At 38.2% G+C, this 26,551-nt stretch overlaps 4 protein-coding genes and 1 pseudogene across 6 annotated transcripts; 4 read left to right on the top strand and 1 right to left on the bottom strand.

Moving 5' to 3' along the window:
• Nucleotides 1–3,614: 3,614 nt before the first annotated feature.
• On the top strand, nt 3,615–8,072 carry LOC105156333 (protein DETOXIFICATION 14-like; annotated as a pseudogene).
• A 1,118-nt stretch (nt 8,073–9,190) lies between these two features.
• Nucleotides 9,191–12,638, top strand: LOC105156283 (protein DETOXIFICATION 16). Of its 3 annotated transcripts, none has more exons than XM_011072378.3 (8): nt 9,191–9,576; nt 9,779–10,323; nt 10,858–10,944; nt 11,014–11,070; nt 11,222–11,460; nt 11,540–11,658; nt 11,743–11,829; nt 12,416–12,638. In XM_011072378.3, exons 1-8 carry the CDS (start codon nt 9,289–9,291, stop codon nt 12,491–12,493), a joined length of 1,500 nt encoding a protein of 499 aa, XP_011070680.1. In that variant the 5' UTR covers nt 9,191–9,288; the 3' UTR covers nt 12,494–12,638. The 3 variants fall into 3 exon arrangements, with proteins under 3 accessions (XP_011070680.1, XP_020554163.1, XP_020554160.1); XM_020698504.2 differs by having other exon boundaries at nt 9,437–9,576; nt 9,783–10,323; XM_020698501.2 differs by having other exon boundaries at nt 9,441–9,576; nt 9,720–10,323.
• A 44-nt stretch (nt 12,639–12,682) lies between these two features.
• LOC105156284 (putative histone chaperone ASF1A) lies at nt 12,683–15,284 on the bottom strand. The gene is made up of 3 exons (XM_011072379.3): nt 14,857–15,284; nt 13,316–13,431; nt 12,683–13,238 (listed from the first exon to the last, which is right to left on the bottom strand). The coding sequence occupies exons 1-3, from the start codon at nt 14,963–14,965 to the stop codon at nt 12,882–12,884; spliced, it is 582 nt and encodes a 193-aa protein (XP_011070681.2). The 5' UTR covers nt 14,966–15,284; the 3' UTR covers nt 12,683–12,881.
• Nucleotides 15,285–18,493: 3,209 nt separating this feature from the next.
• LOC105156282 (ATP synthase subunit beta, mitochondrial) lies at nt 18,494–22,373 on the top strand. Its single transcript, XM_011072377.3, has 9 exons — nt 18,494–19,074; nt 19,836–19,911; nt 19,989–20,077; nt 20,216–20,333; nt 20,420–20,523; nt 20,619–20,777; nt 20,879–21,103; nt 21,188–21,499; nt 21,946–22,373. The coding sequence occupies exons 1-9, from the start codon at nt 18,616–18,618 to the stop codon at nt 22,057–22,059; spliced, it is 1,656 nt and encodes a 551-aa protein (XP_011070679.1). The 5' UTR covers nt 18,494–18,615; the 3' UTR covers nt 22,060–22,373.
• Nucleotides 22,374–22,843: 470 nt separating this feature from the next.
• Nucleotides 22,844–26,294, top strand: LOC105156281 (fruit protein pKIWI502). The gene is made up of 5 exons (XM_011072376.3): nt 22,844–23,558; nt 24,535–24,634; nt 24,765–24,860; nt 24,934–25,014; nt 25,988–26,294. Exons 1-5 carry the CDS (start codon nt 23,002–23,004, stop codon nt 26,048–26,050), a joined length of 897 nt encoding a protein of 298 aa, XP_011070678.1. The 5' UTR covers nt 22,844–23,001; the 3' UTR covers nt 26,051–26,294.
• The last annotated feature ends 257 nt before the right edge of the window (nt 26,295–26,551 follow it).

The raw sequence follows: 26,551 nt of genomic DNA, 5'->3' as shown, positions 1-26,551 counted from the left end.
GATTTTGAGGTGACGCGAAAATTTTCATGCACTGGTCGCCCGAGTCGCGCGCGCACGTCGGCAGTGTCCGCGCAGGCCTTTTTTTTTTTTTAATAATTAAATAAAAATTTTCATAACTCAAAAATAAATTATTTTAACAAAAATGAATTAATCATGTGATTTTGAGGTGACGCAAAAATTTTCATGCAGTGGTCGCCCGAGGCGCGCGCGCGCGCGCACGTCGGCAGTGCCCGCACAGGCGCGCGTGCGGCCGTCGGCACTGTCCGTGCATGCGCGCGCCCACGTCGGCAGTGGCTGCCTGCGCGCGCACGTCGGCAGCATCCGCGCAAACGTGAACCCTCCAGTTTTTTTTCCAATTATTTTTCAAACATTTGGGACGCACAATATAACTGAATATAATAAAATAAATATTTCGCGATACAAATACGATGCGTAAAAAATTAAAATATTATTCTATTGTGACTTCATATTTTTCCCATTTTTTTCCTTTTATTTATTATTTTTTTAATAATTAAAATAATTAAATAAAAATTTTCACACCTCAAAAATTAATTATTTCAACAAAAATGAATTTATCATGTCATTTTGAGTTGACGTGCAAATTTTCATGCAGTTGTCGGCCAAGGCGCGCGCGCGCAGGCCGGCACAGGCCGCGCAGGCGCGCGCGCATGCCGGCACAGGCCGCGCGGGCGCGCGCGGGCAGGCCGGCACAGGCCGCACAGGACGCGCAGGCGCGCGCGCGCAGGCCGGCACAGTCCTCACAGGCGCGTGCGCGCAGGCCGGCACAGTCCTCACAGGCGCGCGCGCGCCCGGCAGTGCCCGCACTGGCGCCCGCGCGCTGGTAGGCACTGTCCGCGCAGGCCGGCACAGTCCGCGCAGGCGCGCGCGCGCCCGCCCGGCAGTGCCCGCACAGGTGCGCGCGCGCCCGCCCGGCAGTGGCTGCCTGCGTGCGCACGTCGGCAGCGTCCACGCAGGATTTTTTTTTTTTTTAATAATTAAAATAATTAAATAAAAATTTTCATAACTCAAAAATAAATTATTTCAACAAAAATAAATTAATCATGTGATTTTGAGATGACGCGAAAATTTTCATGCAGTGGTCGCCCGAGGCGCGCGCACGACGGCAGTGCCCGCACAGGCGCGCGCGCGGCCGTCGGCACTGTCCGCACAGGCGCGCGCGCGCACGTCGGCAGTGGCTGCCTGCGCGCGCACGTCGGCAGTGTCCGCGCAGGCCTTTTTTTTTTTTAATAATTAAAATAATTAAATAAAAATTTTCATAACTCAAAAATAAATTATTTTAACAAAAATGAATTAATCATGTGATTTTGAGGTGACGCGAAAATTTTCATGCAGTGGTCGCCCGAGTCGAGCGCGCGCGCACGTCGGCACGGGCTGCCTGCGCGCGCACGTCAGCAATGCCCGCACAGGCGCGCGCGCGCACGTCGGTAGTGGCTGCCTGCGTGCGGACGTCGGCAGTGGCTGCCTGCGCGCGCACGTCGGCAGTGGCTGCGTGCGCGCGCACGTCGACAGTGTCCGCGCGAACGTGAACCCTCCAGTTTTTTTCTCAATTATTTTTCAAATATTTGGGACGCACAATATAACTGAATATAATAAAATAAATATTTCGCGATACAATTACGGTGCGTAAAAAATTAAAATATTATTCTATTGTGTCTTCATATTTTTCCCATTTTTTTCTTTTATTTATTATTTTTTTAATAATTAAAATAATTAAATAAAAAATTTCACACCTCAAAAATTAATTATTTTAACAAAAATGAATTAATCATGTCATTTTGAGGTGACGTGCAAATTTTCATGCAGTGGTCGGCCAAGGCGCGCGCGCGCGCGTCGGCACGGGCTACCTGCGCGCTCGCGCGCAGGCCGGCAGTGCCGGCGTAGGCGCCCGCGCGCAGGCGGGCAGTGCCCGCACAGGCGCGCGCGCGCCCTGCCGTGCCCGCACTGGCGCCCGCGCGCAGGACCGCGCGCGCAGGCCGGCAGTGCCCGCGTAGGCACCCGCGCGCAGGCGGGCAGTGCCCGCACAAGCGCCCGCGCGCAGGCCGGCATTGTCCGCGCAGGCGCGCGCACGCCCGGCAGTGCCCGCACTGGCGCCCGCGCGCAGGCGGGCACTGTCTGCGCAGGCGCGCGCACGCAGTCCGGCACAGACCGCGCATGCCGGCACAGGCCGCCGTGCGCGCCCGTCGGCAGTGCCTGCCTGCGCGCGCACGTCGGCAGCGGCCGCGCATGCCTTTTTTTTTTTTTTTTTAATAATTAAAATAATTAAATAAAAATTTTCATAACTCAAAAATAAATTATTTCAATAAAAATGAATTAATCATTTGATTTTGAGGTGACGTGAAAATTTTCATGCAGTGGTCGCCCGAGTCGCGCGCGCGCACGTCGGCACGGGCTGCCTGTGCGCGCACGTCGGCAGTGCCCGCACAGGCGCGCGCGCGCACGTCGGCAGTGGCTGCCTGCGCGCGCACGTCGGCAGTGTCCGCGCAGGCCTTTTTTTTTTTTTAATAATTAAAATAATTAAATAAAAATTTTCATAACTCAAAAATAAATTATTTCAACAAAAATGAATTAATCATGTGATTTTGAGGTGACGTGAAAATTTTCATGTAGTGATCGCCCGAGGCGCGCGCGCGCGCACGTCGGCAGTGCCCGCACAGGCGTGCGCGCGGCCGTCGGCACTGTCCGTACAGGCGCGCGCGCATGTCGGCAGTGGCTGCCTGCGCGCGCACGTCGGCAGTGGCTGCCTGCGCGCGCACGTCGGCAGTGTCCGCGCAGGCCTTTTTTTTTTTTTAATAATTAAAATAATTAAATAAAAATTTTCATAACTCAAAAATAAATTATTTCAACAAAAATGAATTAATCATGTGATTTTGAGGTGACGTGAAAATTTTCATGTAGTGGTCGCCCGAGGCGCGCGCGCGCGCACGTTGGCACGGGCTGCCTCCGCGCGCACGTCGGCAGTGCCCGCACAGGCGTGCGCTCGGCCGTCGGCACTGTCCGTACAGGCGCGCGCGCATGTCGGCAATGGCTGCCTGCGTAGGCGCCCGCGCGCAGGCGGGCAATGCCCGCACAGGCGCCCGCGCGCAGGCCGACACTGTCCGCGCAGGCGCGCGCGCAGGCAGGCACTGTCCGCGCAGGCGCGCGCGCCCGTCGGCAGGGACTGCCTGCGCGCGCACGTCGGCAGTGTCCGCGCAGGCCTTTTATTTATTGTTTTTTTAATAATTAAAATAATTAAATAAAAATTTTCATAACTCAAAAATAAATTATTTCAACAAAAATGAATTAATCATGTGATTTTGAGGTGACGTCCAAATTTTCATGCAGTGGTCGCCCAAGGCGCGCGCGCGTACGCCGGCACGGGCTGCCTGCGCGCGCAGCCGTCGGCAGTGTCCGCATAGGCGCGCGCGCGCACGGCGGCAGTGTCCGCACAGGCGCGCGCGCACGTCGGCAGCGTCCGCACGGGTGCGCGCGCGCGCGTCGGCAGTGGTCGGGCAGGCGGCGTCTGCCGCCTTCTGCCTGCACGCGCGCACGTGAAGACGTATAGGATGTGCTCGTGAAGACGAACAAGTAACTGCCCGCGCCAATATCGTATTGGTATGGAGGAGGATTTGTTGTTGAAAGAGAAAGAAGAGAGCGTGATTTGGGAGGAGATGAAGCGGGTGGGTTACGTAGCAGCACCAATGGTAGCTGTCACTTTATCGGAGTATATGCTGCAAGTTATATCAGTGACGGTGGTGGGTCATTTAGGTGAACTCTCCCTCTCCACCACCGCCTTCGCCATCTCTCTTTCTCAGCTCACTGCTTGGAGTCTGCTCGTAAGTCTCTTCCCCCACCAAACAACTCCTTAAATAATTGATTTCCTACGAAACTCGAGAATTACCAAATAACCAACAACCACGTTATAATAAATATTTTAATTATATCATAATAAATGAAGAAACTCGTTAAACCCCTAATTTAATTGCATTTTTATATGTTGTGATTACTTAAGTTGGTAATCAAAATTCATAATTATTTAAATAAGACTTATATATTATTTTAAAAATGGGGAATGCTAACTATTTCTTGGCAATAAAATTTAGATATAACTTAATTATAATGGTAATAGTTCGTCACTTTTTTAACCTCCACAATCATAATAATTTTTGTTTTTAACCGAAACTTTTAATATATTGCTCAAGCCGATTGGACCTGCCCTACAAGTTTTAGACCAGGATGGGACAGACGGGTTGCAAGTCCACTCCTACCTGCCCCATACTCGTTCGCTCCCAAACCTAACTGCAGTGCATGAATAGAAAATGAGAGTATAATTGGATTTTATTTTATTATTATTATTATTTTTCAATCAAAACCTTTTAAATATTTTAAATATATAGAAGGTCAATTTCATAGATATGATGGACATATGAGATTGCATGAAAAAAATGGGAATGGCCATATGGGGAATTTTGTACCTCGTACTTTCTTTTGGATTGGACTTAATTTTCTACTTTAATTTTATAAAATTAGAGATAGTAACATTATGGAACTGAAAAAAATAATAATAATAAGGAAGAAAGAAATTGATTCTGAGAGGATATTGATTATAAGATAATTTTTTTTTTGTGAGAGAATGGATTTTGGAACACTTTATTAGAAAATGTGATTCTGGTATTTAGATTCATAATTGTGTGAGGATAAATTACTATCACCTCTTTACAAATATATGATTGTTGTTTGAGAAATTATAATTACTCCACTGATGTTAACATTCGTCTAATAATGAACCCATTCTGTTAGCCTTTATTAGGTTTCTATCCAATTTTTATGTATAAACTGATCAAAATGCCCTTTTGAACTATAAATTACAAATTTATACATATTTTATAAAAATTATTTTATGAACTAATATTTTCTACAAATTATTTATTTTATCCACACTCAAAATTTTTTTTTATGTTTTTTGAAATATTTTTTTACTTTTTAAACAAAATTCAGCAAGGTAAAATAGTAATGTCCGCTTTAGCGTCTACGGGTTTTACATAATTATTTTTCATTTAGTGGGGGTATTTGTAATTTTAAACTACAAAAAGTATTCGTAATTATGTCAAACTTTGATAAAATTAGTTGAATCCACCTTTCTTTTTAAATTAACCTCTTACTTAGAGTTAATGAATGAAATAAAAAACAATATTTAGTAACATTAATGTGTAATTAGATGAAAAATAATTGCAATGGACTTAAAGCTACAAACTGTAGCATTTATGGAAACGTGATTATGATGGAGTTAGTGATTCGGAAACTTATTATTGGAAAAAAAGAGCCAAATGTCATACAGAATTGCCTTTGCATTCAAAATGCAGATTTTCTTGAAAAAACAAATGTAAAGTTTTACAAATTTTCCGTGAATTATTCTCGTCTTAAAATTTGTTGCTAAGGTCCATTTCTGGTTTCCACAGTAATGTGGTTGTAATTTTGATTAATAGATGGAACAAGAATTTTATCCTCAATAAAATAAATAGTTAAATTTGGACAGAGAATTTTTGGGAGAGAGAGGTTATGAATTGTCGTATGAATAATAACTTGGTGTAAAAAATAATATTTTGGGTATTTATAGTAATGTTGAAAATTATGCAGTGTGATAGGGTTTATGTATTTATGGTATGAGCTTATATATAAAAAAATTACAATTTTATCCTCACAAATAAATATTTATTACCAACATATACATAACAGAGTTTTTTCTCCTAATTAGTAAAACTTTGAGGTGGAGTTGAGTTCCGTCTCCAAAATTCCGTCTCTAGGAGTTGTTATCCCCTAGAGAAGTATACATTATAGAAGCAATGAAAACTTGAGAAGAATTCCTCACATGTTATTGATATGTATGTTAATTATGCATTTGGTTCAAATACATGGAAGGAAATGGTGATACAACTACTGCACGTAGATTTCATGTGGTTTGAAGATGAATTCCGCATGCATGCATCGCGCCTCGCATTCGTTTACTTTGATAGAATAGTATTATAGTTTCGATTTTGGTCACCCATCAACGACAATATATAACTGGGGCGTGTTCCAATTATAGCAAACTTACATAAAAGTCATGAGTGTCTGCAAGTTCAAACATCTTGTTGTATGCTCATACTCTTTTGTTTTGTTAATCTTACCCTTGAAATTAACAACGTTTTGATTAGACTGATTGTACTAGTGTTTTCCGGTTATGTGTTGTGGAACAGTTAGGCTTGGCAGGTGGTCTGGAAAATCTGAATGGACAAGCTTATGGTGCTCGACAATACGAAAAACTCGGAACTCAAACTTACACTGCTATTTTCTGTCTTAACATTGTGTGTATTCCTCTGTCCATTTTGTGGATATATATGGGAATTTGCTAAGGTTGGTAGGCTAAGATCCTCAAATTTCCCATGAAGCTGGGAAATTCTTGATGTGGCTTCTTCCTTCTCTGTTTGGCTATGCAACTCTTCAACCACTAATTCGGTACTATCAGATGCAAAGCTTGATCCTCCCAATGCTTGTGAGCTCGAGCATCAGTATCTGTTTCCACATTATAGCATGTTGGTTACTAGTTTTCAAGTCTGGATTGGACAGTCTCGGAGCAGCAGTTGCCATGGGACTTTCGATGTGGTTAAACGTGATCATCCTCATTTTGTACATGAAGTACTCTTCCACATGTAAGAAAACTCGCGCTGCGATTTCTATGAAGATATTTCGAGGAATAAGAGAATTTTTCCGGTTTGCAGCTCCTTCTACTGTAATGATTTGGTAACCAATTTCGCCTTTTTTCACTTTCTTGGGCAGCAGATCCTAATGCACACATACACACCCACCGACCTGTTAATGGTTGTCTTTTCATGCTAAATCGCCTACATTTTGATTCACATTTGTTGGTTGTAGTCTCGAATGGTGGTCGTTCGAGCTACTTATTTTGCTCGCGGGACTTTTGCCAAATCCGAAACTTGAAACCTCAGTGCTATCCGTGTGGTAGGTTCCTCATGAGTTTCATCTATGGTAGAATAAATAAATACAGCTTGTTTCAACTTTAATTTCTGTGCATGCCTGTTATGAACAGCCTCAACACCATTGTCACACTTAATGCAATACCTTATGGATTATCTGCTGCTGCAAGGTACTTTAAGCACAGCTCTCTGTATTTGATATGTCATTTGTGTGGTATGCTGCTAGTTCATAATCTGCATCGAACTAGCAGATCCAACGGGTCATCAATCCGGTAGGGTGAGATTGCGCATATCTGTTATTGCTACACTGATGGATAGGTTTATGAGCTAGTCATAATTGTTTATAACTAATCATGAGTAACACGGATTTTGCTACATCCAGCATACGAATTTCAAATGAGTTAGGAGCCGGACAACCACATGGAGCTCGTATATCTGTTATTGCTACCATGCTTCTTACAGCCACGAGTGCAATAATTATAAGCACGACCCTCTTAGCTAGCCGAAAGGTTTTTGGCTACACTTTCAGCAATGAGAAGGAAGTTGTGGACAGTTTCAGTAACATGGCTCCCTTTGTTTGTTTGTCGCTTATAATTGACAGCATACAAGGGCGCCTTTCAGGTCAGATTTTTTCCCTCAGTGATGCCTGTCATGAATTGATCAAACTTGTTAAGCTTTCCGTTTCTTGCTAGGTGTTTTGAGGGGTTGTGGCCGGCTGCATACCGGGGCTTATGTCAATATAGCTGCATTTTACCTCTTTGGAATTCCAATTGCTGTTACACTGAGTTTCTGGTTGGACTTCAGAGGAAAAGGTCTCTGGATCGGAATACTCTCCGGTGCTGCATTGCAGGCCGTCATGCTAAGCGTAATCACAAGCTGCACAAACTGGACAAAAGAGGTTTCTCCACTTACTTGGTCCTTCTTTCTTTAACAAGCCAGCAGCCAGCTAATGATTCTTTCCTGTGTGATTCTGAAAGAAATGAATTGATGCCAATAAATTTGGCCCTGCAGGCAGCTAAGGCAAGGCGGAGGTTACTTGAGGTGGAGCCTTCACTAGAAGGTGGCCTTACTTGGAGAAACCACGAGGCTATAATAGTTTAGGAGTTAACAGAGTGTCAGAAAGAATTATCTGAATGGTTTCTTTTCTTTTCTATTTTGCACTATGATTCCTCGTTCATGGCACAACCGAGAAGACGAAATTAAGGACTTTTTTTCATGTGGAAATGGAGGAATCAGTTTGCATGTCTGTGCTGGTTATTTTCCTTCATTCTTTGGATAGATGTCTGAAGTAATGGTGTTGTGTACCATAAAACTATATGTTTATTTGGTCTTCTAAGGTAGGATGATCATGATTCTAAGGTTTGAACCTGATGTATTCCGGTATTTAGTTCATAACCTTATTGCAGAATCTTTGAGGATGAATAATCTGTTAATTGAAGAAGGCCTTAGGAACTAGACTTAAATGGTAAGATTTGTTGGATTTATGAACTTTGAGTCACTTCCAGCTATTTTTTCTAGGGATAACTACACTGTCCTCTTTTGAGATTTAGTATAATTATTCAATGTGGTTTAGAAGATTACATCCAGTAAGTTTATTTCCGTCTAACAAATAGATCCCTACGTTAGTCAAAATTCACCGAATTTGTTGATAGTAGCAAAAAGTTGAATGAAGATACATATTTACACCCAATTGATTTATTATTGATCTATCGCAAGTCAAACAAATCTTTTCTGATCAAACTACTCTTGTAAGGGTGACAATATACTCCTCAAATGCATTAGCGTGTAACCATGTATACGAATTGTTTTATCAGAAAAAGATTCGTTTCAATTGCAATAAGTCAATCGGGGTAAATATGAATTTTTATTTAAGTTTTTTGTTAATATCAGCAAATTCCGTAAATTTTAACTAAATGGTGAAACATAAATAAATACTAAATATAATTTTTCAAACTATTAAAATTTATGTGTAATTATCCCATTTTTCTACTTGCATCTTGTTAAATGATGAAGATATATCTTGTGCTAAGTGCCATAGTTTTAAGTAATAAATATATATCTATAGAATGAGAAAGGTGACAAGGATGTATACAATAAAATCATGCAACACATAATAATATTAAGTTTTGTAAGTGGTGTTTGACCCTTCCAGAGTTCCTGATGATGACACCACACCTAACCATCACCAAGGTCTCTATCTTTGCCATAACTATCATTTGAATGTACATGTTCACAGTGGGAACCACTTCCCTCGCAAATCATAGCTTCTCCAGATTGATTACTGCGTTATTGTTATGAACAAGCAAGATAGGCCAAAATGAGAGGAGAAGAATCAGATCCTCTAATTTCGGACCAAGAAATTGGAAGCCATCATGTTCACAGAGAACAGAACCATAAGGCCGATGAAGGTGGTTGTGGAACTGAGGAATTTATTGAGGAAGGAAAGAGGCAGCTTGGCTTGGCACTGCCTCTCATAGCAGTAAACATGCTGCAGTATTGTTTACAGGTGATTTCTGTGATGTTTGTTGGTCACCTTGGTGAACTTGCACTCTCCAGTGCTTCCATGGCCACTTCCTTCGCATCAGTTACTGGCTTCACTCTTCTTGTGAGTATTTACCATCTACTCTCGTTGACATAGAGAACTCCTAATGATTGAGCATATTATTGAGAAACACTTGAATTTCATAAAATTATAGTTCAGTTGTTCTCGTAATAGAAGAGAATTCATATTGTAAAACATGATTGTAGGAGTATTTTAAGAGTAACAGAAACATTTCTGAACCATCAATATTCGCAACATTCTGAAGCTAGGAATGGGAAGTGCACTGGAAACTCTGTGTGGACAAGCCTATGGAGCAAAGCAATACCACATGCTCGGCGTTTACACGCAACGAGCAATTCTGATTCTCTTAGCCGTAAGCATCGCCCTTGCAGTTATCTGGTACCACACCAGCTTCCTTCTTGTTGCTCTAGGTCAAGATGAAGATATTTCAGCTGGAGCTGGCGAGTTCACCCGTTGGATGATTCCTGGCCTTTTTGCCTACGGCATTCTCCAATGTCTCATTCGATTTTTACAGGCACAGAATAATGTAGTTCCCATGATGATAAGCTCTGGGATGACCGCTACATTCCATATTTTCATGTGTTGGCTTTTCCTGTTCAAGATGAAGCTTGGAAGTAGAGGGGCTGCTTTGGCGAATGCCATCTCATACTGGATTAATGTGCTTTTCTTGGCTGTGTATATTAAGTTCTCCACAGCCTGTGCAGAAAGTTTCACTGGTTTCTCAAGAGAAGCGTTTGAAGATATACTTAGTTTTCTGAGGCTTGCAATTCCTTCAGCTATAATGATCTGGTATGGCCTAGTATTACTGTTATATACAAACTTCACTACATACACATGTGAATATTCACCAAGTGCAACATGCATCATAGCTACTCGAGACTGGTTTTCTTGTGTTTTTTTCTAGGGTAAAATATTTTTTGACATCCGAATTATAACTGTTTGTACACTTTGCCATCTAACCTTTTTTTTGTATCAATTTACCATCTCAATTTTACGAAATTTTGCACTTGCCATTTATAACTATTTTTCCACCAAGTTTTTGTCAAAAAAAACATCACATGCAGTGAACATGTGATATTTAAGGGTCATGTGATGGGATATTTTTAACATATGCACAACATGTGATGTTTTTCCTACAAAAAAAATCAGCAAAAAAACATCATGTATGGTAAATTGAAAATTTTGCAAAATTGAGATGGCAAATTGACTTTAAAAAAAAATGCCAAAAGTAAATATATGTATAGTTCAAATGGCAAAATACAATTTATCCTTTTTTTTTTTTTTTAATATGGGAGAGTTTCTGCTGATTACTTGGAATTGCAGTTTCGAGTACTGGTCATTCGAGATGGTGGTTCTTTTGTCCGGTCTGCTCCCAAATCCAAAGTTAGAGACATCAGTATTATCGATAAGGTCTGTATTTCAAATTTAACAAGTACTTTTTATAGTAACCATATAACAAAAGTTAGTACATCACCGCAGCCTTAACACATGCTGGATGGTTTATATGATCTCAGTTGGTCTTGGTGGTGCAGTAAGGTTAGTCTTACTACAGTTCTAATTATAGTTTCTATAACATAACACTACAATTCTCACATTTTCAGAAGAAAATATAGCAAAGACTAGACGGGAGAACATTGTCCCCATGTTTCACATTCTAACAACTATCTGCTCTCATAACAAACTCTAGCACTAGAGTTTCAAATGAATTAGGCGCTCGGAACCCACAACGTGCACGTCTAGCTGTATGTGTAGCAGCAGCAATCGCCACTTCAGAGGGTGTAATTGTTGGAATAACTACAATTTTGGTTCGACATATTTGGGGAAAGCTATACAGCAATGAAGACGAAGTAATTAAGTATGTTGCCAAAATTATGCCCCTGCTCGCATTATCAGACTTTTTGGATGGTTTTCAGTGCGTGTTATCAGGTAAGATAATGGAAATAAATGTGTCAGCTCTACATAAGCAGAGGAATAATGAATAAAACAATTTTGGAGCCAATCTCAGGAGCTGCTAGAGGATGTGGGTGGCAAACTTTATGTGCAGTTATCAATCTTGGAGCTTACTATGTGGTGGGGATTCCTTCTGCTGTGCTCCTCGCTTTCATGTTTCATGTTGGAGGCATGGTAGGTAAATGTGCCTGTTGTGCTCTGATTTTGTGCACAGACACCGTTTTACATTTCAACTGAAAGGTCAAATGGCCATTGTAGGGACTTTGGATGGGAATAATCTGTGGACTTTCTGTTCAAGCTGTAGCACTGGTGGTTGTAAATGTAGCCACTAATTGGGATGATGAGGTGAGTCTTTCTGATACACTGATGAAAGGTTTGAGTATGAAGTCCAGTAGTCAGAAGCAAGGTTAAATCTGATAACAAGTCTTTTGAGATTGCTAGAAACTGATACATATTTTGACTATTTATATATACTAATATAAAAAATAAACGACATCCATCCATACTCACAATTGAGTGACACCGTCATAACAATTTTTTGTAAAGTAAAAAGTACCCTTCAATTAATAGGATAAATATCTTATTCGACTTTTCAAATTATACATTGACAGATAAGTTACTTTTTTTTTTCTTTTTCTTAGTGTAACGTACTGATTTGTATATTTACTCTTATTTATATTTTAAAGCATGAAAGTTTATTTATCATATACACACAACAGCTAGTAAAACCAAACAGGAAGAATCATTGTTACTGACAAAGCAGAGCATCTCATTTGTTTCTTCAAGTAACTTATGCTCAAAACTAGAATTTTGTTTATTCCAGAAAAGTCATTTTCCAGAGCTCCCCTTTCCTTTTGTTCAGGGTCACTTTCTATCTTCTTTCGAATTTTAATCTCGTTGCTGTTTTCTGCTGCATTTTGTCATGGTTTAGGTGATGAAAGCCATAGACCAAATTCAAGCTACCAGGCACTTAAATGACAACAGAATCAGACTTTTCACAACTTATTGACGCCAAATGAATGCATCAAGACTAGAAACAGAGGAAAGTTTAGATTTGTTGTCTTTATATTCACTCTTGTTATGCTTTGACATAGACAATCCTCTTCCTACCATACATTTGCCTACATAATACCGACACAGAAGCTATTCCAACATGAAGGGAGGGAACATCTTGTTGAAATCTTTATTTGGAGATTGCTGATTGAAGGAGATTTGTATTAACCATTATACAATGTAAAAGCATGTTCTTGCAATTTGTGCGGATGAAGAAACAAAAATCAATACATTGCTACCGGAAAAAACAAAAGATTCCTTTAGCATGACACTAAGAACTTCTAGATTCTAATGAATTAACTGACATCAATTCAACAAAAAAGCCTGACCTTGATGTCTGTAGTTCAGGAACACTCGACAGAGGGCTGGTTGGAGCAAGGCAGCTCATCACCTTTCACATTCATTTCTGTAGGATGATGCTCTGGTGATGGACAAGGCTGTTCTCCATTTTCATTGTTCACAGGATTAAAGTTAATTGGAAACTTAGTCACTCTTGGTTTGTCAGCTAAAATATTTCTTTGGACCTTGTCTATTAAAACCTTCTGGGGAGGCTCTTCTCTTAGCTGCTCATCATCATAATCATTATTGATGTAGTATCCTACTCGAACAAATTCTTGTCCCTGATAAGAGCAAGTCAAAAGTAGCACTGTGACCCCAATAATATCTTCCTCTTGAATTTTTGTCGGGTCCGGAGGATCAGCCTGAAAATTTTGAGCAAGAATTAATGCATGATTTGGAGTGTGAAAACAGAAATGTGCAATGTTAGCATAAAAATTACCTGGAAAACAAAACGATAATTACCAACATTTACAGGCCCAACAAACACACTTTCAAGGACTTGGTCATAAGTTTCATCCTCAGCTGATCCCACATAGATCAGCTTCCATTCCAAATCTGAGACAAACAAGAAGTACCATAACATCTTCAGGAGATGTGACCTTTGTTTGCAAAAGCTAATAAATACAGTGAAATTAATGAACAAAAAATTTCAAACAATTGAACTGGAAAAAAATTCATTTATTTGTTAGAATTGTATAGATCATCTTTGATGGAGATTTTGTTGTGTCTCCAAATTACTTAAGACATGGAAGTCAATTACAGAGAAGATGAACGGGGGGTGCTTGCCCCATCTCCTGAGGGATATTCCCCCCAACAAAAAGATAGTATCACTTCAGTGTGGATTTGTAACGTCATTCCCAAAACCATGATGAAAGTCACATTTTAGCATATAGCACAATTTGGTGACAACCAAGAAAAGATCTAAATCTTGACATTGGACCCTCTTCCACAACTACAAATCACAATTGACTTCTAAGGATTCATGAAAACTAAAAATAGTCTCCCCTGCCTTAGAGCCACCCGATACTCCCTATTTACCTCCATTTTTTAAGTTAGAGACAGCATAAGAACTATCATTGATGTCAAGCAAGAAATTCTTCCAAGAAGATATTTTAGAGAAGGTTTAGACTGTTAAATGTCATCATGCATCTGACTTCCGTATGACTACCGGGTGTAGCACCTGAAGTACCTAATTGGCAAACTCCTGCTTGATTACCATGTAACTTAGTTTGGTTAGAAAATATCAAAATCTGGTATAATTGGTTTAGCCGAAATAGAAGCCAAAGAGCAATTTATGTGCCATATGTCAACATTATACAGATCCTTCTGGCTTAAAGAGAAAAGATAATAGCTAAATCTTGACACAACATGATGACATCAACAGGTACTGAACTTTGATCAATTGTTTTTCTTTTTTTTTTTTCTGTGCAACAAGTAGACCATCGAGTGACGAGTTGCTCAAGATCAGCTAAAACAATGAGATTTTACAAAACAATTCCCATTCAAGACATGATAGAACAGAAGTCTCATAATTAAACAATAAGATTCATTTTTCTTTTATCTAATAGCATTAGATCCTAAACCAATCACGCAAAACCTCAAAATCAAATATATTCACTGCTAGCAGTACAGTGTCCAAGGCTTCTTTCATTCTCCACTTATAAATAAAGAGAAGCAAAAACAAACTTCAATGAAGTTGTAGTGACAACATAATTCCGAACCCAAATGCTTCAAAAATTTTCTGACACTTCAATTCTAACAATAATATTAGCACATCAAACTCGAGGGTCAGATAGAAAAAAACAGAACAAACAATAATGAGAACGGAAATTTCAACAGTTGAATCTCCTCCGACAAGGAACCCTAAGCATCGAAAATATACAAATTCATTTCCAAGAATAGACATATTCGAGTTTCAATACAAGAAAAGGCAAAAGCAAAAAAATAACGCGCGAACTAAGATCAGATTTGTATTTTTACCGTCTTTAAGGGGAGTCAAGCATTCGTAAGAGATTTCGAATTGGAAAGGGTCGATGAACGGAGCCGGGTTGTCCAAAACGGTGACATCCTTTATATTAACTGCGCTCATCGTTCCTCAACAGCGAATTCAACTTCAACCTTTGGATTGGGGAAAAAACAGAAGACCATCCACACAAACGAAACCCTAGAAATTTTGAAAAGCAGTGAAGGAGCTAGAGAGAGAGAGAGAGAGAGAATGCGAAGGCAAGTTTTATACAGAAACAGCAACGGCGAGTTGTGGGTTGGCGGGAAAGTTTTGAGCTTGGAATTGGGCAACCGCGAAAATGAAAGCCCTGGACGAAATCATGAAGTGCAATTATCTGCTTTATTTGATGGAAATCGTAAGCCCTCAAAAGCGATTACAGCTCCCAGGGGAGTGTATTGGAGAGGCTGAAACAGGACGAGCATCCGTAGCGCCATTGAGTGAGTATAAGTACGAAAAGGCCCTTGAACTAAACTTTAGGAATAATTATAGTGTCCTCCCATAATATTTTGTACAATTACACGTATAACTCCTATAATTTAAAAAATAATATTTAATATTCTTAAAATTTATTATTGTCTAATAAATAAGTTATTTTGTTAGTTAAAATTCACCGAATTTATTGATATTAACAAAAAATGATATGAAAATCTATGTTTACTTTCGATTGGCTTATTATTAATTTATTGCAAGTCAAATAAATATTTTTATGATCAAATTATCCTTATACATTTTCAAACATTAGTACATGTGAGGAGGTGTATTTTCACTATTATAAAGGTATTTTAGTAGAAAAAAGTTATTTGACGTACAATAAATTAAAAATAAGTTAATTAAGAGCAAATATTAATTTTTATTTAGTTTTAGTTAATATTAGCAAATTCAGTAAAATTTTATTAACGAATGAACTTATTTGTTAGATTGAAAATTTAAGAATACTAAATATAATTTTTCAAATCATACGGGATCTACATGTAATTACACCAATAGAAGAGTATAATTATCCCAAAAGTTTACGTTCAAATCGCCTCCAATAAAAATAAGTTAATTACATAGCGTAAATTACAATGCATTCCCTGAGATCCGTTATAATTACAAATTCATTGTTTAACAAGTTACAAAAAAATTTTAAAATTAACAGTCGTCTAAAAAATGCCCCTCGTGACAGTCTATTGCAAGGGCATTTATTAGACGGCTGTTAATTTTATAAGATATTTATAAATTTTTAAATAATGATGAGATATTTATAAATTTTTAAATAATGATAAGATATTTATAATTATGTAAAATCTCATCAAACGCATTGTAATTTACCCTAAATACAATTTATCCCTTGGGCATCATTTACTTTGTGATGTTAGGTTGAAATAGAAAATTTATTTAGTTCAAGTGTTTACTTTGTTTTTGGTAAAATTTTTAGGAAAAGAGCTCATAATCTCTAAATATTGAGGAAAATGCATCTCGTTCTTATGTGTTGTACAAAAATAACAATTTACCTCGTTGTATTAAAAAAATAAGCAACTCATTCCCTTGTGTTTTTAAAAAAGAAGCAAGATAACCCCCTTATGAAGAGGTGCAACGCCGCGCTATATGTGCGATTTTGATTATATTTTACCTATAAAATAACATTTTTACCCCTAATTTTGAATTGTTAGATTTTATATATATATAAACGGTGGAAATTTATAAGCAAATCAATGGCTTAGATCTATTTTTATTTAGATCAACAATTCATATTTATATACAAGATAAATGGCTCATATCTATTTGAATTAGATCGACGGTTCAGATTTATAAAAGTTATAAACATAATTATAATCTATATATACATATATAATATAAATAAAAAATAAAAAAATATTTTGAAATTTAATCTCATATATATTATTTATATATAATTTATAAAACTACAAAATACAATAATTAGAAAAAAAGGGCAAAAAAGATCTTAATTTTTATTTAAATTAGCTATAAAATTATCACTATTAACATATTATAAGATCCATAAATTTATTTTATCAAAACACTTCATGAATTTATTCTTAAAATATAATTTACATCTTATAAGTTCTAAAAATATTTTATAAAATGTGCGTACTTATAAAATATTTTAAATAAATTTAGTCAGACATTATTTAATTTTAAATGCAAGATATTGAATCTGACATTGGATAGTTTGATCAATAAATCAACTGAATATGCAAGAAATATGAATCAAGCTAAAAAATGACCTATTTTTCCCAATTGTGCGAAGAATAACACAAAACCCAATGACTTAATTTGACATCTTCAACTATTTTGATTCATCGGAGGACTTCTTGTGAATAAGTAAGCATTGTATTCTTACTCATTCTCTCAACAACTTCATCTGAGACAAAAAGTTGAGGAAAAATTGCATACATCCCCATGTGTTTTAGAAATTCAACTAAAAATCTTCCCTATTAAAAGTATATGTAAAAATCCTCCTTGTAGCTTTCGAAATATTGCACATAGTCTCCTCGCCGTTTATTTGACTTAACGGAGTTATTGTTTTTGTAATTTCTCGTTGTACCATTATGTATTATAAAATAATTTTATTACAATGACCATTAGATTTTCTATGATTGTATTAAAATCATAAGAACCAATCAAATTTTAGTAACCATTGATCTTCCATTTTAAAAATAAACGGTCCGGATATTATATATATGTATAATTGTATATAAATTTATCATACATACATATATAATATTTGTATAGAAATATATATATATATATATATATATATATATGGCCAAACGTGACTTTAATTAACATTCCAGAAAAAATGGTAAATGAGGATTTAGTATATTGATATAATCAATTGATCAATCAGCATATTCATAAACTTGCTTATTCTTACTTAAGTACTATTTTGATTTTTTTTTTCTATAATAGAATTTGATCAACGTGACTTCTTTTCTCAACTATTAATTTTCAATTTGCTCATTTTTTTCACACTTATGGTGTAATAAAAGATTTTATTTAATATTTTAAAAAAATAAAAATTATATAACCATACATAGTACGAATTTTATGTTAGTACTTTATTATTAAGAGAAATAAATATTTGGTGTATTATCTTTTTGAATTTTATTTCGTATCTTTTTAGATATTTAACTTATTTATTTATTTAATTTTTCAGTCTCATGATATTTTTTGATAGTTATTTTTTCTATTTTCATACATTTTTTCCCTGTAATATTATATCATTACATCTTTACAAACATAATATTAATTTATTATTTTATACCTATTTTATTAAATAATATATGTATTTTTGAATAATATTAAAAAACTACGCACACCTAAAAGAACAAAGAGAGAGTAATACCACACGAGAAATTCAAATTATTTTATTATTAAAAGTAGAAAGAAGAAAAAACGAAATTAAATAAAGAAAAAGAAAATAAAGACGTGCAAGAGGTGAGCGGTTCATCACATGCCACGTGTTTGTTCTGTATCCATCCGGACGGTCGATTGATCCCTTTTTTATAAACTGATAATGATTCCCCCATTCGCAGGCGTTACTATTCCTACAGTAAAAAGAAACACTCTGCGGTGAAAAGTTAAAAACACGCTCTACAGTCTCCACTCCTCACTTCCTTTCTCTCTCTAGATAATCCCACTTACAAACCCTAGCTGTTCTTTTTTCTCTCTCTGTCGTCTCTCTTTTTTCTCTCTCCAAAAACCACATCCCAATCGTCAACTCCTCCGCCATGGCTTCTAGGAGGCTCCTGGCCTCACTCCTCCGTTCATCTGCCGCACGCCGACCCAGATCTCCATTCTCTTCCGCTCCGAAGCCCAGCCCTCGCCCCTCTCCCGCTGGCCACTTCCTCCACCGCTTCGCCACCAATTACGCTACCTCCGCGGCTGCTGCTGCTCCTCCCCCATCCAAATCCCCTAGCGGTGGCGCCGGTGGGAAGATCACGGATGAGTTCACAGGTCAGGGCGCGATCGGGAAGGTGTGTCAGGTCATCGGTGCCGTCGTCGATGTGAGGTTTGATGAGGGTTTGCCCCCTATTTTGACGGCGTTGGAGGTTTTGGATAATCAGATCAGGCTTGTATTGGAGGTTGCTCAGCATTTGGGTGAGAATGTGGTCAGGTGTATTGCTATGGATGGGACTGAAGGGTTAGTTAGGGGCCAGCGCGTGCTCAACACTGGGTCACCTATTACTGTGAGTTTGTGATCGATTTTGTTCTTGTTTATTTGTTGAATGCGATCTGTTTTAGGATGATTGTCTGTTTTTATTTTTTCTTCAATTGCTGATGTTTGTTTTAATATAAGAATTTTGTGTTTGGTAGATCTCATTTTGAGTGCATTATGGGCTCTTAGCTTGATTTTTAGGGTATTGCTTGATCCCTAGATGCGCCTTTTTTTTTTAAGTTTCTGTTATTGCTTGTACCATTGTTTCATAGGTAAAAGGGCTTTGTGAATGTTCTGACTTGGTACATCTCGACTTATCTTTTTATTCATGTTTTGACTTTTGTTTTGGAGTTTCAGCTTTGCAATGCCTGATTTTGTAACTTGTGGTTTGTTGATGTCACTTAGTGTGGATTTTTCTTTTCCGATGTTGAATTCGTTCAACCCCTGAGACCAGATTTTATATGTTGAAGCTATTTATAGATGGGCTTCAGAATTTCCAAAATCCTTTGGTTTTATCTGTGGGAATAGTGTTAGTTGTGCGGACTATTACGTTACCTGCGCTTCATTATGTTTAGCATTGAGCTTTTAATTCCTTGGAATTCAGTGTTTGGAGTGGTGTGTTTATTTTGGGTTTTGATGGCCTATTTATGTGTTTCGTGTACCATTCTTTGGGTTCTTTCAGAAATACTTGGAGGCCTGATATTAAATTCCTTGATGATGCTAATTGTCACTGAGATGTTGTGCCATTAATGCTATTTTTTAATAATCTAACCTCTCTGATTTAAATCATAGGTGCCTGTCGGTAGGGCTACTCTAGGCCGCATCATTAATGTTATTGGAGAACCTATTGATGAGAAAGGCGATATTAGTAAGTGAAGTTGCCGTTTTGATAATGAGGTATTGCAGAAGGATTGCAGCTTTACTAACAAAGCAATTATGTTGCAGAGACCGAACACTTTTTACCAATTCACCGTGAAGCTCCGGCATTTGTGGAGCAAGCAACAGAACAGCAAATTCTAGTCACTGGTATCAAGGTACAATCCGAAGAATCCTGTTTGATGACTAGTTCATAACTTCGTATCATCTTCTCTTCATAGCATTGTCCTTACTTTTTTTTTTTTATTTTTTCGTGTTGGGTGCTAATTTACCATTTCTTTTTGTTTAAACTCCAGGTGGTCGACCTGCTTGCACCATACCAAAGAGGAGGAAAGATTGGACTGTTTGGTGGTGCTGGTGTTGGAAAGACTGTGCTTATCATGGAACTTATCAACAATGTTGCAAAAGCTCATGGTTGGTTCCTGTTTTGTACGTTATATGTTTTGAGCGCTAGTAATATTGGCTACCTGATATCTCACTATTACCTATTTCCTTGTCAGGTGGTTTCTCTGTCTTTGCTGGTGTAGGAGAACGTACTCGTGAGGGTAATGACTTGTACAGAGAAATGATTGAAAGTGGAGTCATTAAGCTAGGTGATAAGCAGGTGGGTATCAGTTAATATTTAACAATTTGTTTTTTTCCTTCCCCTCATTTGATATCACCTTTAACCTTATGTTTTCTCCTCTTACTGGTTATCAGGCTGATAGCAAGTGTGCGCTAGTGTATGGTCAAATGAACGAGCCCCCAGGTGCTCGTGCCCGTGTTGGACTTACTGGATTGACTGTCGCTGAACACTTCCGTGATGCAGAAGGGCAGGATGTGCTTCTCTTCATTGATAACATCTTCCGTTTTACACAAGTGAGCTTGCATTTTATTATCATTATTCAACGAGTATCCTGGATTGGTTTAAAATGTCGCTCATGTTGTGTTTTATCATTTCTTTGCTTGAATTTTCACAGGCTAACTCAGAAGTGTCTGCTTTGCTTGGGCGTATCCCTTCTGCTGTTGGTTATCAACCTACTTTGGCTACAGATCTTGGAGGCCTTCAAGAACGTATTACCACAACTAAAAAAGGTTCCATTACATCTGTCCAAGCCATTTATGTGCCAGCTGATGACTTGACGGATCCAGCCCCTGCTACCACCTTTGCTCACTTGGATGCCACAACTGTGTTATCTCGACAGGTATATAATTTTTTAAGTGGCTAGAAGAAACATACCTTTGCCAACTATGATTTTGAGTGTAGGTATTATTGTTTTGGTGTTCAGATTTCTGAGCTTGGTATTTATCCCGCTGTCGATCCGCTTGACTCAACATCTCGTATGCTTTCCCCCCATATCTTGGGAGAGGATCACTACAACACTGCTCGTGGAGTACAAAAAGTTCTTCAGAACTACAAGAATCTGCAAGATATTATTGCCATTCTGGGAATGGATGAACTAAGTGAAGATGACAAATTGACAGTTGCGCGTGCTCGTAAAATTCAAAGATTCTTGAGCCAGCCTTTCCATGTTGCTGAAGTTTTCACGGGTGCCCCTGGCAAGTACGTTGAGTTGAAGGAGAGTATTAACAGCTTCCAGGTAAAAAATTATATCTTTGGAGCTCATGCAACATAGTTTCCTCTGTTGTCTTTGCATCTTCATCTGGAATTGAAGTTTCTTATACATTATTCCTGTCATGCTGTACTTGTAAGGAAAAGAGATAATTATGCAATAGAATGTGTCTTAGTTTGTAAAGCTATTTGAACTACTGACTTCATGCACAAATACTTTTTTATTCCTCTTGTTCACTTGTTCCTTGTACTCCTGGTATTTTATTTACATCCATGACATATGTAGTCTGATTGTGCCTTTATTCGTTCAGAACTTAGATAAATTGCTCTTTAGGAATGATCTGTTTACTTTTGTTACTTGAGGTGTCCTTGTAATGAATGTCAAACTGTATCAATCTTTACTCTCTACTCTGGAATTTAAGTTTTGGTCAACAAGTATCACGCTCTGATGCATTTGTTGATTCCTCTTAACAGGGAGTCTTGGATGGTAAATACGATGATCTCCCAGAACAGTCATTCTACATGGTTGGAGGGATCGACGAGGTTATTGCCAAGGCAGAGAAGATTGCCAAGGAATCTGCTGCCTAGCCCTAGTTAGATAAAAAATTTAATGGACTTCCTCTTGTTCTTCCCAGACTGATAATTTCGAAAATAATTTAAGTTCGTGGCAATCAATGCCAATCATCAAGAGTTTTAATTTTTTCTTGGGACCCAAATTTTCCAAATTATATGTTCCTGTTTTGTATGTACTGCGGGAAGTGTGATACAGATGAGGGAGCCAAGAGGCCTCCCCTACCCAACAAGCCTCCATTTGCTTTTTTATCTGTGTGACATAATAAGAGGAGGGATAGATGACAACGGACTTGTATATTTTTGCGTTGAATTTATTTTCCATTCTTCAATTCAATGCCCTCATCGTGAAATGTTTTTTCTATTTCTGCTGTTTAATTATAAACCCCCGCCCTTTCCTTCCAAGTCAACTTCGAAACATTCTGCTTTTACTTGCTTAGTGGCTCAAAACATGATGGTGTTTTTTAACATATGTGCACGATTCATTTTAAATAGTGCAAAAGAAACGAACGAGATTTGAGTTTAGAGGAAATGAAACCCCAAATTGTGTTGAGAGAAAAAAGTAAATGCAATATATAGTTTAGAAAATAAAAATAAATTAATAAAATATTTAAAGACACCAAAAAGAAAACTAGAACTTAAGAAATTTAGAGAAAGAAAATAACATAAGATAGTTATACACAAAAAAAAAAAAAAGAAAATGATAAGAAATTAAAGATGCTAAAAAACTTGTATTAAAAAAAAGTATAGATTAATGTGAGAACACATTAAATAATATAATTTGGAAATCTAAAATTTTAGCATGCTTGGTAATCCCAGACTTATCAAGACGTCCCACGTGGAAGTGCAGTGCAGTGAGAGTTCACCTCAACGCCACCACAAACTTCCACCCACCATCCCCGGCGGTGCTTTCTATCTCACGACTAACTCAAACTATTCACAGTACAACCTTTCGAGAAAATGGCGCTTCTTGCTCACTTGCCTAATCTCAGCTACAATGCCCCCCACCGTCCCCTCTCTTTCCTCTCCCCACCCATGACTCTTGTCAAACTCCAACCCCTGCGCCAATTGTCCCGCCCCCTCCGCCGTCGCACCCTCACTGTCCCCTCTGCTTCCGTCCGCCAAGATACAACCGTCTGGACTCCTTCCCCGCTGCTAAAAGTCTCCCCGGCCGCCGAGTCTCTTTTCACTGTTGCCATCGACGTCTCGGGGTCGCCCGAGCTCGCCGCCTCTTACACCAAGGCTGGCCAGTATTTACAGCTCCGCCCTCAGGTTCCTGACGCCAAACCCTCGTTCTTGGCCATCGCATCGCCCCCGTCATTCGCCGCGTCCAAAGGTGTCTTCGAGTTTTTGATAAAATCCGTCGCCGGGTCCACCGCTGAGCTCCTTTGCGGGCTCCAAAAAGGTGATGTGGTGGAGTTGACTCCCGCCATGGGTAAGGGATTCGATATTGACCAAATCTCCCCGCCGGAGAAGTATCAGACGGTGCTGATTTTCGCCACCGGATCCGGAATTAGGTGAATAAAAAAGTCCTAATTAGTTTTGCATTTCATATAATTGCGTGATTTCTTTTTCTTTGGGAATCAAGCGGTAGTTGGAGTAGATTTGGTTTCTTTTCATTTTCGCCCTGTTTTTCTTTTAGTAAGCTACGAACATAGCCACACCATTGGTTTGGCTGTTACAAATTTGAGCTTTTTACTATCTGCACTAGAGTTTTGGGAAACTTTCCTGTACTTGTAATATGCAATTTTAGCAAAAACCAGTTTGGTTGGATGTGAACATAACTGCCACAAGGAGCAATCAATTTCATGTTGTTAACTAGTGTTTGAACTGTGTTTGGAAAGTACAATATAGTAACATTCAGTAGGACAAGGAGAAGATTCATTTAGCAGAGTTAAATACTCCATTCTCAGGTGAGCATGCATGCATGCAATCAAGCAACCATGCCGTGAAATGTCATAGAGAAGCCATGAATTCATTTTTTTCCTGGTGTTTGAGATCAATAATCTACAAATTTATCCCAAATGCCCATCTCATATTTTTGGTTGGTCATTGACCTTACCGTATATTTCTAGTGCTAATTTATCTCCTGACAAGGTGCTTGCTTGAAAAACTGGGGCACAAGGACCTGGCTGAATGTTTCTTTTTTTATGATATACTTGCAATCTATTTATAGGGTTGCTGTTTTCTTGTTGCTTGCTGACACCATGTAGTCACCTGATGTTCAACTTTTCTTATCTTCATTGGAAAACGGTGCATTTTGCACTTTGGTAACATCAATTTTCTGATATGTAATCTAGATTCCGTGAAACTGCTTTAGCTTTCTGTTTTCTATGATTGATAGTGGTAATTTCTTCTGTCAGGAAGGTCCACTGTGTTATCTAATAGGAAATTACTTACTAGGATTGTGTTTTGTAGTGTAACGAGTTCCATATGGTGCCTTTATTTTTTCTGTCATTCTGTTCACCTTTTCTCTTTCTGCATTATTTATAGCCCAATTCGGTCTTTAATCGAGGCAGGCTTCAGTGCTGATAAGAGATCTGATGTAAGACTCTATTATGGTGCTAGAAACCTTAATCGAATGGCATATCAGGTATATTGTGTTTTGCTTGTTATTGATAATCTTTTACTATACATTTGAGCAAAGGGGTTAAATAGGTGATGCTGATGTTAAATTTTCTCCAATTTTGATCTCTAAGTCTTCCCCCCAAAAATTGCTGTAGGAGAGGTTTAAAGACTGGGAATCTTCTGGTGTTAGTATTGTGCCAGTGCTGTCCCAGCCAGATGATAGTTGGACAGGGGAGCAAGGTTATGTGCAGGTTGGCAACACTTTTGTCTTTAAGGGAATCTGTGATGCCTTTTGTGTATATATTCACAATATTGCTTTTGCAGGCTGCATTTGCTAGAGACAAAGGAGTCTTTAGCCCTCAGTCTACTGGTGCAGTCCTCTGTGGCCAAAAACAGATGGCAGAGGTTAGTAGTACTTATAGCAAATCATGTATAAGTCTTAGCAGTTTTATAAGAGAGTTATTTTGGATAATTGGTATCTTGCTATTTCGTGTTAGACAATATTCCTATTGGTTAATTTGATTGTTGAGTCATGTTGTCTTTTGGATCGTCCAACCTCCTTTCTCATCTCATCCTTTAGGTCATTTGGGGATAGTTTAAGTGGCACATACTGTAAGTTTAACTGTATATGTGGCATGTTATATTTTTATCTCAGAGGGTTCAGGACTGAACGTGTTTCCCTATAAATCAATGTGGTACAACTATCATATTGCTAGCTGAAGGTGTGTCTGAAGAGGAAAATAATAAGAAAAATGTATGGTCTAGTGATTCAAAAGATGACCAGAAAGGAAAAATCTAGTGATGGCAGGATGCCAGATAGGGAGCCATTTGACTTCACTTTTCACTTGGAATGTGAATTTAAGCGGTGAAATGTCCTTTTTCTGATATGTCAGCATGCTGAATTGTGTTTTGCACTATTCTTGTTACAATTGAGATCCTTTAACCAACTTTTATTGTGATGTCCTAATTTCATTGTCATGGAAGTTTAGGGTTATGTTTGATAAAACAGGAACTGGCAAAGTGACCTGTTAAACACAAATTGCTGAAAGATGTTTTTTGAGATAGTTGTGGCATATCAATGAAGTTTGTAAACAACAGTTAAGAGTTGTATTGGAACTATTACATTCGTGATAACTTAGAGGACTAGGGTAGTTGGAAGTGGCAGGGAATGAGGTAATTGCGGAAGATTTGAGCCAGTGTAGTCGGCCTTACAGCATCAATGATGTTCTACAGATGAGTTGTCCTTTTGGTATTCCTCCGGGCTCCGACCTTGGAGAATAAATAATCAAAACTATGAGTTGTATATATTCCTATAATCAAAATTCCAGATTTTATTATGATGCATCTGGATGATGAGCTTGATATCTGCTTCTTGCAGGAGGTCACTTCTGTTCTCGTAGCCGATGGAGTATCGACTGAAAAGATTTTGAAGAACTTCTGACAGCCACATAGGTTAGAAGATAGCCGTGTTGTATTATTTTGATTATTGCAACATTATCATTCATTTTTCACCAGCTGAGCTTCAAGAATCAAGCTTAAAATCACAGGATAAGATGAAAACCAATTGTATTATGAGACCCCAGTAAACCTCTGATCCTTTGCACCAGAGCTTCTGCAGTACTGGGCACAGATGCATTGTTAATTGTCAATATTAATGCGATTCATACCTATACTCAAAGCATATACATATTAAGCCTAGTTTATATTTCACTTGAAAGAGAGAAACATCGTCCCGGATGAATGTATCACATATTTGCATAAGCTTATCTCTATATCCATCAGTTAAAACAGAGATAACCTTAATTTTCTTCCTCATTTTTTCCTACAACATACAATCAGTAGTTATATAAATCTACACATATTAATAGAATGAATAATTCATCTTTATGCATCCTTGGATTGACCCCACTTAGATTCGTAATGAACTGTCCATATAAATATT

This window comes from Sesamum indicum, linkage group LG2 (genome assembly GCF_026168435.1).
Source record: "Sesamum indicum cultivar Baizhima isolate 11 linkage group LG2, ASM2616843v1, whole genome shotgun sequence".
NCBI classification, from domain to species: domain Eukaryota; kingdom Viridiplantae; phylum Streptophyta; class Magnoliopsida; order Lamiales; family Pedaliaceae; genus Sesamum; species Sesamum indicum.
The sequence above is the reverse complement of the archived record's forward strand: the minus strand, read 5'-3'. Positions and strand labels throughout refer to the sequence as shown.